Raw genomic sequence first — 12,543 nt, forward strand, 5'->3', positions numbered from 1 at the left:
TGAAAATAGGCTGAATGTTGTCGAAATGCGATCTCTCAGGCGAATGCCTAGTAAAACTATGTATGAAAGATGCAAGATGTCGAGATCCATACATTATGTACGACTGAGATAAGAATTAACGACAAAATCAAGAAAGAAGCTCTGCGTTGGTTTGGACATGTAGAGCGAATGGACAGCGAAAGAACGGCTAGCAAGATTTACGACGCGAATGTTGATGGATGCAGAAATAGAGGTAAGCCGAGAAAGACTAGACATGAAAAAAACCAACAAATACTTGAAAATAGACATGTTAAAAGTCGGAATAATCGGCGCGCGTGCATGAGAAGATGTATGTATGTGGAGAAAACGAGATCTGTGTGCAAAGATAGAGTGATGTGGCCTTCTATCCTCTCTGGCTACCCTTACGGGGAAACGGCATGATGGTTTTGTTGTTGTTGTATATTAATTTTAAGTGTTAGTTGTCTGCGCACTTTAACTTTTCCGAAACAAATCTAGTCCATTTTAGAACCCATTGAGACTACACATTGAGATCAGCTCTTGAGGTCACTAGATTTATTTTTTGTTTTTGCAGCAGTTTTATACACTATTTGACGTTAAATCATCAGTGTGGTCATTATGAAAAGTAAAGACTCGTCACTTTAAAAAAATAAAATTCTTTAAATTAATCACTCTCTAGGGCGATAGTTCTGAAACTTTTTAAAGTCAGGGAGCACTTTTGATCATAAGGAAAATTCGCGGTACACTAAAACTAAAGATTCAAAAAACATGCAATGATAGATCTCATTAATTCTGATTATTTTACTACGGACAAATAAAAAATTACATTAATTTAAAAAATACATAAATACTCCCATGAAACTTTTTGTGTCGAAAATGATTAAATGTGACTCCTAAGCTTGTTGACTTTTACAAATTTCAGAGATATTAGGTCTAAAATCTGATATAGCTACTCTCATTTCTTCATTCAAATTGCTAAATCTTTCGCGTTTCTTCGTTTTAATATTGGTTAATGTCGAAAAACCTAGCTCACACAAATATGAAGTTGAAAACTGTTATATATTTTTTTTAAATTAAAGATGCACTTATGTTATAAACAGCATACACACAACACTATCGAAATAAACACACAAAAGCTAATTTAATCACAGGGTCTGTCTATAATTTATATAAACGCAATAACGCAAGGGAAATCCCCTGCATGGAAGAGCTAGTAACCGAGTTGTGAGGTGAGCGCACAACTTCACTTTGCAGGGGTGCTGCCATCTAGTCATTATATTTGCAACTCGCACAGTAAATTTTGTTTTTCGTAATTTTGCGAAGCACGTGCAACAAGCTCGCGGAGCACCGGTTAAAAACCACTGCTCTAGGGGGTAGAGAAGATCCGGAATATCACCTCTGATTACCTTCTATCAACTTATCTAGCATGTTATTAAAACAAATAGGCAGCAACCCATTTAAAATATATTTTTACATAGCCAACAAAGTCGGGCTAAATATTTTGAGTAATCGTAGCTATTTCTACAGGATCTCGTTTTTCAATGTGGGATGCAGTTTCTGCAAACTGATCTTCATGAAAATAATTTCGATGTCATTAATCATTTTATTGGATTATTTTGATAAATGTTTGACCATGAAATCCATGTCTCCCACGTGTGAGCAATTTCATTTGTAATAAAATAATATCAGACTTGAGCTCGTTTGATTTCAATTCCCCTATGTACTTACCGAGTTCGCCAAATGTCGATCGTATCTTTTAATGACGCGAATTCTCTCGAAAATATACGCCGGCCATTTCTTACGAGGACAGGTGATTGGCAGACATTTAAAAACATTTCAGGAAGTTGAGATCATAATTAAGATGAAAGATTACGCCTTAAATATCATTAGGCTCCTGTTTTACAAAACAGCTTAAATGATTTCTATCGATATTTTAAATTTATAATCTGCTAAGCTAACAAATATATTATTGTTTATTAGTGTTTTGTTAAATCGGATAATAGAATATGTATATTAAGGATTTAATATTCAAATGTGTACTTCAAATTATTAATATTTAAAGCATTAACTTTGTGGTCAAACATTTTCCTAAATTTGATTAAATATTTGTATACATATAATTACTTAGGGGAGACCGAGAAGAGTAAAAACAGTTTTTACATTACCTAGTATATCTCAGCCTAAAATAGATTTACCTCAACGAACTTTATAATTTAACGTTGCCAACTGTATACACTATATAATCCAAATAAAATAACAGAAAAAAACAATTGGAGTCAATGAGAAAATCAGCTAAATCTGAAAAAACTTCCTGGGTTACAACTCTCCTAGTACTGAGGTAAGTTAAAGGGGGGTCAAGGTAACTTGAAACCTTAGAGTATAAACATATACTTGAAACAGTTTGGTATTTGGGGATTATAATTATTTTTTTGAATAAAAACAACACTATTTTTAAAAATAACAAAATTTATTCAGAAAAATATGCGCGAAATAAATTTAACTACCGCAATTAACCGTTGGTATGTTCATCAATAAAAATATATCGGTTATGCTTTATCATGCGCTAATCATAAATTTTAGCAATAGAGTATTTCGTACATATTGATTAGGCATTTTGAAACAAGAACAATTAACAATTATCTGTCCAAATTCACACGACAAAACATTAGAGTAATTAAATAAATAAAAGAGGAGAGTTAAAACAAGCTGTTTCAACTCTCCTACGCCCAAAAAAGCTGGCCTTGTTTAGAATAATGGCTTCGAACCTCAAAACTAAAGGAAAGCTTTAAAAAAACAATATCACATATTGGAAATAATATCACGTCAGTGTTCACGTAATACGTATCCACTAAATTCGTCCTAATATTATATCACTACGCATGGTCAAAGTGACGTTACAAACAAATGTTTTGAATCTGCGCAATTCGTTTGCAATGCCCGGAGTATGCATATTGTTTTCTCCCTGTAACGCACGATTCACCGGTATAGAGCGTAGTCTATCTCGCTCAAATCACGGTTTTAGCTAATATGGTATTGTTAATACAAATTGTGCAAAACAGAATATGCACTGAGACGATTGCGCATGCGTAGACAAGATGAGAAAATCGTCCGCTAGAGTGGATCTCGCTAGATCTTTTGGCGCATGTATAGAATTTAATGTTGCACAAATATAATGTTGCAATGAATCCCTGTTTTTCTTTTTTACATATGATTTTTTACTAAAATTACTAATTTATTTACACATACTTTTACTTGGCAAAGCGCTGCATTTATACACATACTAAGCAACCGCCTCTGGTATCTTTATGAGTTGTTACTAACATGACATTGTTTCATTTCAAAAATAAATATCTCCAATGTACACAAATAAAGAGAGCGGGGTTCGAACCACGTTTTATTCCTTCGCGCATCGAACAATTCCATCTTTTTTTTTAGATATGTTAGTAGTCATTCCTTAACAATGAAATATGTGTTTTTTGCTTACAGGTTAACAATGAAGGGGTGCCTGATCTCCGCCAGGATGTTCTTCTCATTCTTGACATGTTCCACCTGCTTTAGCCTGATGACGTCAGCCATGGCGAGGATCTTCATGGCCAAATAGCAGTCTGCCGCCTTGTCACGACACAGGCAGACGCGCCCGAATGTTCCAGTGCCTAAGGACCAAAGAAAAGATATTAGGATTATAGGAAAACCCAAAAATCATACATCAAACTAATCTGTTGTAATATTATTTACTACTAATCAAAATATGCTCGGGTTAGTTTAAATTTTGCTAATCAACCAAATAAGTCAAAATTTATCACGTAAAACCATTTTTGTCGGTTTCTGGGGTGTTCTGTGTGTAACAGAATCAGAATCCTGGACGAGTATTTTCAAATAGATGCTACGCTCAGATTAAAATATTGAATAAGGAAACGAGTAGAATGAAGTCAGCCTCGTAGTGTATTGCTTGGCGCGTTCGCCTAATATGTTTTTAAGCCCTGGGTTAGATTCCTGGGAAGGTTGACATGAAATATTGATTAAAAAGGTGGTTCTACAGTAAAATATTTTATATTCAAGTACTAGGACCATTAGTCCCATATTTCCCCCATATCACCTATACCAATTATTGAATAAACATAAATTTCATTTGAAAATAGTTAACACATGAGTCTTAATATTAAGTCTGAATTTCTAAGTGATATGAATGAACCTTTCCCTAATTAATTCTTCAATTTTATTTAAGTTTATCATATATGTTGATTTAATCTTCTTTTGAAAATAAATTATAAAAAGAGGAAAACCAACAAAAAGAATTGAAGTACCTAGACAATATTTATGATAAAAATAAAGGATTCTAAAAAATATATTTACAGTCTTAAAACGAAGAAGTTATCCCTAGTTACTCTCGTCCAGGGTTTGGGTTCTATTTTACAAGCAGAATAGTATTTTTTGTCCCCCTGACCGCAAAGAAAACTCTTGACATTTTTTGATACCAAAACAGAACGAGGAGCACAATTATAACGTGATAAATTTTAAAACTTTTTCATTTACTTATAAAAATATGTATTTACATTTGGTGTCGGATTTTTCGGCATCATTTACGTCCATTACTATAATCATTCATCTCCATTTCCGTAGAAAATGTCATTCTTTATTTCAATTTAACCTCCAAGTGTCATAATCACGTCAATCGAATGTTGCCTAAAAGAAAGTAACGAAAATACTTCCCACACGCTTCATACCGTAAATTATTCTTTGTAATAATTCAACCCATTACCTGCCACGTTCAGAGCTTAATATTTTTTTTTTACGTAAAGTTGATATTTATTCATAATCAGCCTAAGCCCATTCGCACAGTTTACATGCGTGTTATTTGAATATAAAATAATTTATAAATATAGAAAATAATACTTTAGCTTGAGACATCAATAAGGAAAAAAAAGAATCAAAGCTCAGTAGCTAAGATTAGGCATGGCATCCCCCACACTCTTCTTGACAATAACAAGATATCTTCGAAACACTGGAAAATTCAGCCCAAGAAATTCTTAGTCACTGGAAGAGTTTAGTAGTCTCCATATTCTTGACATAGGGGAATAAAAGCTGTTGTTATATTTTAAAGATTTGACAAGCAAAATATTATTGTTTTCAGTGACACGGAAGGGAACACGAAAGAAGAACATTGTTTGTACCTGAGAAGGGACATCACTTATTAAGTTCATTATTTTTTTTATTTTTTTTTATTCAATTCAATTCCTAATACATGTAAGGTCCAACTTTTTTCTGCGGTTCTCCAACGAAGACATTTTTAAACGTTTTTCTATGTCAGCAAAGGAATAGGTTCCTCTTTCGAAGCCGAGCAACCGTGCGACTCTTCTCAGAAAACGATGCAGGACGGACTTTAATTGGCAAATATGATTCTGATAGTACTGAGTATTCATTATTAACGATAATCTTAATTATTATTATGAATAACTTAAAAAGCGCAATTTTCGTAATATAATACCTCAAGGATGCTTTACAAAGTGATCATATAAAGAAATAATTTTAGTTTTAATTTGTAATATTTTTTTTAATTTGTAATTTAAGAAAAACAATGTACTTTGCCATCATATGCTAAGGATTTATTCAAATGATTTAGAGAACAGGTGGGTTTTCGTTCTACTATTTTGAGCGTCAAGAGAAAGATCAGAATTAAGGAAGACTCCCAGTAGTTTAACGGCGGGTAAAGCGGTACTCTTTACATAGGGGTAGTACCGTATCCTGAATCAAACTCTGTCGTCTGGCTGAAGCCATCCATAGTTGTTCCGTTTTAGATGGGTTTAATGTTAGTCTATTTTCAGCCATCCAGTTTCCTATTTCCTCAATGCATGAATTAATTAAATGAACAAGCACATTTCTCTCGCTCGTTTAACAATTAAAATAAAAATGTATGTGTACGCAATGTTACATATTACATACATAGTTTTGTGACTTGGATCTAGAATGTCAGATTTCAAGTTTTTCTTGCCACCATTTTATAGAGGGTTAATTTCAATTTTAAAAACTTGTATATTTAACTATTTTATACACACATACATGTATTGCGATGTTTTGTATTAATATTTGTTTTCAAAGACGTCAAACAGCTCATTCTTACGCCACAAAATAGCTAAATAATTACTCTCCTGTAATATTAAGATTTACGACATTAGCCCTTATAGATCCAAACCACAGAATGAAAAGTTACTCATAAATTTATGAGCAACAGAGAGGGAAAATATTTTAAGAAGGGAATGGGCTATTCTAGGCATTTGCAAAGTTAATGTTTCTTCTCTCTTTTGCAATGAATTTAGATCTTAATAACTGCTTAGGGAGAAAAATTCAGCCTGTCTATAAATATTTGGACGTGCATTATTGAATAATAATTCCCTTTTTTTTCACTTGAATTTGTGATTTGTCCGCCTCGTGGTGTAATGGTCAGCGCGTATAGCTACTATATAGAAAGAGAGGCTGCGTATAGCAAGAGGTCTCAGGTTCGATTTCCAACATGCTTTTTTTATTTACAAAGGTGTTTTAGACTGTAATATTTCATAGTCTTTAAACTGGCTCCTGAAGCGTGTTCTGTAAGACTAATATTTAAAGCACTAACATTGTGATTCTCCATGTTAAATCATTAAACAAAGTAGGTATTTTGTGAAGTGATTAAAAAAATATAACGGCAAATACGTGATAACATTGAAGGATTCACCCGGAAATCAATGCCCACTGTCATATGACCTACTGTAGTCTTAAAAATAGTGCAGAAACTGAATAATTTATTTCCTGTGTAAACAATTGACTATCAAAACAGTCAAATAACTAGGGAGAAAGAACTGACACGAGCGGATATCAAAATTGCTGACAGCCACGAAAATAGCACACGAACTCAAGATTTTTATATTTTAACAGTAGCGTCCTTTGGTTACTTAGTTTGGAAAGTCAGTTCATACGGTTAGTTTCAGCATGTAGTCAAAGTGCTCAGTTACTAACTCTATTACTCTGATAATTTAACATGTAACAAACGCCCATCAAAACACGATATCGTTTTCTTCTGTCAAACTCCAACTGGGTAGGAGCTCCTATGCTTCCCACAACAATTGATTCCTACAACATTTATTTATTTGTACATTTTATTCCACGTGAAACTTTTATCTTTTCTTTTCTGTTCTTTTCAGTAAACACCTCACTCGGCATAATCCGTGTCGAGGCATTCATTTATATTATTTTTATATTGTTAACTGTTTTTAGTTGTCTACGTAGCACATTGCATTTCAAATAGATATTGTGTCACATCACTATTATCGATTATAATAGAGTGCTCACAAAGGGTTAACCTTTGTCACTTCATGTACGGGCACCCGGCTGCATAATATATAATAGCATTCGAGGCTGGACTCATTCGAAAAGAAGCCAAAAAAAAAGTGGTACCAAGTTCAAAAAATAACTATTACCACCGCATTAAACATTATTCGTGCCTTAGTGTGTCAAGTCTGATTATTCAATTTACTAAACAAGCAATACGCAAAAACTAATATATTTCTAAACTTATTATAAATAGCATTTTATTTCTATAAAACTCTTTCCAAATTTCGATTATTGCTGAATATACCTACGTTGAAAAAAGTTACTTATTCTGTAGCTATTTTTTTTTTTGTAAATTCAGTCGTATCCTATGAGAGTGAATGTCAGTGAAATACGATTTTGATTGCATTAGTGACATGGATATAATATGACGAACGAAAGATCTAACGAACCGAAATTGTGACCGAAAAGCCTCCGGGAGAGGTGATTAAAGCCTTGAATTTACCTTTGTAATAATTTTATGAGAACTTAAAATTATACTTCGAAATCGTCCTTCATGGGATGAATTGCCAAAAAAAAAAAAATTATACTTAGTGCATTTCATTAGTATCATATAACATTAGAAGTTTGGGTCATTAAATAACATATTTTATTTATAGTTTACGCATCGGGGGTGCTTACATTACAATGTGAGTTATCTTTAATTGTCAAACTGAGATTTTTTTTCTGTATGAAAAATTAATTACTATTTTTTTTCTGACATTTTATAACTTCAGGTGATCATAGAAGTTACTTCAATTTTTCAAACAAAAATACACATTTTTGTACGGAAAATTCGGTAATGTGCAGTAAAATGGCTAAATAGTGTTCTACCACATAAAAGAAAAAAAAATATTTTATTTTAATCCAACAATGTAGAGATAACTTACATAATATGTATAATACTATATTAATAAAACTTTTAAAAGATAAAAACTTGTTTAATAATTTAAACTAAAGTACAAAACAAAAATGAATTAAAATAATCAACTCGTAAGGAAAGTTTATATTTTTATTTTTAATTAAATGATTTTTTGCAAAAGTGAGATAAAATAAAACAAATTAACTTATGTGGTGTATTTATGATGGTTTCAGCAATTCCAGGCATCGTTCAAACAGAGCCGAATGGATCCACCCTGCAGTGGCTTGGAGAAGCGTATTGTTCGAGGTTTTCAGGCGTTCTCATAGGCTTTTTATATAGGCTTTTACTTTATAGAAAACTGAAACAAAATCTGTTAACTTCTCATTGAAATCGGGGCCTTGCTGTCATTTCGATACAAAGTAGATAAAAAAATATTATATTTTATGGTCATATACATTTTTTATGTTCAAACCAATTGAAAATATTCATCACTCATTTTAACCTCAATACAAACGTTAAAATTATTTATTTAAAAAAAAAATTCATTCGTTTTTTTCCGCCACAGTAGGCCACAGGAGGCCCAATGAAAACTTGAAAAAAGTCACATTGAATCTCACCGGAAACGAACTTGGAACCCTTAATGCCTGAGGCCAGCATTTTACCTAATACTCCATGAGAAACGCCAAAGACTAAATGTTTTGTTTATATATAAAAAAAATATGCACAACCATTCCAATTTTCTTTTTCTTGTCTTATTATTTTAAAATTGGGTACATATAATTTTTATTAACACACCTATCGAAAGTGGAGAGATAAAAAAAACACATCTTAGTTGTTAGAAAATATCTTGTTTTGAGGTAGAAAGTGCGTCGTTTAATATCTTTGAACAAATTTTTAGCGTATTTATTATTTAAGTATTTTGTTGATGTTTTTTTTGCAATTTTGCTTATTGACGCTTTTTCCATTGATAAAGTCCATGTGTCTTCCAACGATAATATAAAAACAGCCATATTCAAGGCAAAATATATTTTTAAGCTGCCCTTGTGAAAATATATTTATATTTTATGAAAAAAATTAGGACGCAGCTTATTTGCGAAATTCAAAGAAAAACACACAAAAAATTATCTGAACTAAAAAAATATTACATTTCTGGCAGTTAGTATCAGTTACTTTGTAAATACTTGTATACAGTTCTTTTCACAGTGTTTTTGCTGCCAATGGCAATGGATTCAATTTAAAAATCTTAGATGTTTTCTTTTTAGAAATGTGTAATATTTCAGATGATGCATAGTTTGAATGAGTGCAAAATCCGCCCACCAAATTATTAATGTTCCCGCCCACAGCGCTCGAAAGACCCTCGCCTAGTTCTTACTTATGCAGCATCACTTTACTGAATATTAAGGTAGAATGTTCCAGAGCCTTTTTAAATAAATGAATACCTAATGAATGAAAGTCACGAGAACAAACGGAAAATCGTCGATCCGCGGCCTTATATTACGGATTATTTGAATGAAAGTTTAAAAGTTTAAATTTAGAATTAAAGAAAAACAAATTAAATTGTACGACGATGGAGAAAGTTTTTTCGGAATAGGGTTAAATCTAGAAAATTTATAGATTCATTCAAGCAATTTTTTTATTTAATCTCCAGTACCCTTTTAGGGGCTTAAGTGATAACTTCCGCTTGGTATCGGCTAAGTTTTATCGGGTCGAAAGCAAATATTTTCGAGAAACCTTTCAATTATTCATTCGCATAGCGATAACCATACATGTACACATAACAATTAATGCACCCACTCCTTTTCCAAAACTATTTATAAAGACTTACTTATATTAAATATTTATCTGCAATCAAACCGCGAAAATAACAAAACATAGAAACTTTAAAAACTTTCATTGTACCCCTCACTGCAGTATTGTCAATTTGTGATCAATCAAATACACATAGTCAGTACAATAACCGTTTTCTAATTTCATATGGGAAACATTAAAAGAACTTGCCCGATACAACATGCACTCACAAAGAACATAAGTTTTTTTTACTTCAATTATTTTTTCATACAGATACAAACATATTACAAAAAATACAGTAATAACGTATCCCAAACTCTATGAGGCCAAGGGCCCTGTGTTAAGTTGGGATACAACATAATGTAAAATGGAAAGCACGTACATAATTAAATAATAACAAAAATAAAAATTAAATATTATTACATAAACATTCATGTATCTCAAAGAGCATCTGTACAACACGCTTAATAGTATATTAATCTATGCAATATCTCGCAGCAGTCTCCTGCAATGGTCTCTTCCTTAGACAAAATCCAGACTTGTACACTTCTGAAAATGGATTTCGTTTTGGAGAACTTAATATGTTCATCAAGGACATTGAACACTCTTGGGGTCACACAAGAGAAATTCCACTGAGCAAACGTCGTACGTGTTTTTGGAATTAAATAATTCAAATTACAGGAAAACCTCGTACGAGCATCCTGCTAGGATCATCTCTTGTAGCCGCATGATCAGAAATGTGTCAATGACTCTTTTTTTTTAAAGTGTCTAATGTCCAGTACGTTCATGAATTGGAACAATGTCTCAGATGGGAAAGTGGATATTAAATCAAATTATCAAGTAGCACTTTTGTAATCTTTTCAATTCTTAAAATATATTTGGAATATTGATGGGACTGTGGAGCAATATTCAAGGATACTGCGTACATGTGCAAAATATAAAGTTTTTAGTGTCTGTGGATTGTTAAAAGTCTTACAGACTCTTATTATAAAGCTCAGTGTTTTACAAGCATTGCTTACTGTCTTCTCTTTATGTTATTTTTAAATCTATTTTTTATATAAATATACACCAAGGTCACGAATACAATCTACTTCGGTAATTTTGCATTTATTTATACGATAAAATAATGGTTTTATAAATTTATTTCTGGTAAAGGTCACTCTGTACGAAATTCGAAATTTTCTTAACGTTATTAAATATTTTAATATAACCACATACCGACTTTTCTATGTTGAGCGGATTCGAGACGTACCCGTCTCTTCTTCAAGACACCCTGAATGTTTCACCACAAAGTCAATGCTTTGAATATTAATAATATTTAATTCTTCTTTTATTGTGCATTGCAAATAAGTCATTTTATTTCATTAATTTTTCACGCCTATAAGGCTTTTACATGCATGGAAGTTATATAAAACATGAGTGTACAAACAACATAAAATTTAAAAAGTACAATATTAAGCAATAAAAGAGAGAACAGTGTTTAGAAGTAAAGTTGGTTTAAAAAAATAAGATGGCTATAAAAACAACATAAATTAAAAAAAATACAATTTAAATAAATTAAAGATAGGATCAGTGTTAAGAAAGTTAGTTGGTTTTAAATTTTAAAAAAGAAAAAATAATAATAATAATTATCTAAAGAAATGCAGTTAAAGGTTTAAAGCAGCTAGGTGCATAATCTTATAAAATACAATATAAATAGAATATTAAGTTATATTTGATATTGAACATATACATTGATATTTAAAATTTACAAGACTCACGTTAAAGACATCGATGTTGTAAGCATATTAATTCGCAAGTACATGCATCCGCACTACTGGTGAAGCGCTGTAATTGGTCGATGATGGACCGCAGTAAAACAAAGTATTATATCGGGTAACTCGACCAGGCACTCGCACATTAATCAAATTGATAAGTTCACAACAATCGAACATTGATGTTATTATTATAAACAAAAAAGCTAGTCATTTAATTGTTGTCAGTTTTCTAACGTTTGGATTTTTAAATAATCATTTAAGTATGTGTAATTTATGTTTTCAATCGGCATCAACCAAACCAAACAAGGCATCAATTTGAGGCCTTGTTTGAATACCTACAAACAAGGCATCAAATTGACGTTCATCATCAGGGTTGATGTTAGTTGTGTAAACATTTAAAGATGACACGTTATGCATTATTAGGATTTGTGGCGTGTCGCACGCGTTATTATTTGCTGCTTGTTAATCTGATATCTTTGTCATACTGTTATGTGATTTTTTTATTACTGGGTACCGGGATAATTTTAATCAGATCTCATCATTTTTGTTTGTATTGTCGGATTGTTCACTTCTTTTAACAATCGAGTTTCGTGTCTCTTTGCTCTTTCTAAAATTACCGGCTCGAAAGAAAACTCATGTCCCGTTTCTATGTGGTAGTCGGACGCTGTAATGCGACCCGAAACGTCGGAACAGAGTGCGAACGCGACACGGCATAATACCCCAGAATATCTCACTGTGCAATAATATTTTCGTATGTAGATCAAGGACCGCGTTATTTAAAACTAATTCGTCCTCCAA

The 12,543-nt window shown here is 32.1% G+C and overlaps 1 protein-coding gene across 2 annotated transcripts in view; it reads right to left on the bottom strand.

The window, feature by feature from the left end:
* Pka-C3 (Protein kinase, cAMP-dependent, catalytic subunit 3) overlaps positions 1 to 12,543 on the bottom strand; it is a 91,583-nt gene that overhangs the window by 40,384 nt on the left and 38,656 nt on the right. For both annotated transcript variants that reach the window (XM_088232781.1, XM_088232782.1), the window contains exon 2: positions 3,482 to 3,650. In XM_088232781.1, the coding sequence (XP_088088907.1) occupies positions 3,482 to 3,588 (107 nt within the window). In that variant the 5' untranslated portion in view covers positions 3,589 to 3,650. The remainder of the gene's footprint in view (positions 1 to 3,481; positions 3,651 to 12,543) is intronic.

This window comes from Micrasema longulum, unplaced genomic scaffold (assembly GCF_059751315.1).
Source record: "Micrasema longulum isolate JH-2025_06_02 unplaced genomic scaffold, ASM5975131v1 h1tg001018l, whole genome shotgun sequence".
NCBI classification, from domain to species: Eukaryota; Metazoa; Arthropoda; class Insecta; order Trichoptera; family Brachycentridae; genus Micrasema; species Micrasema longulum.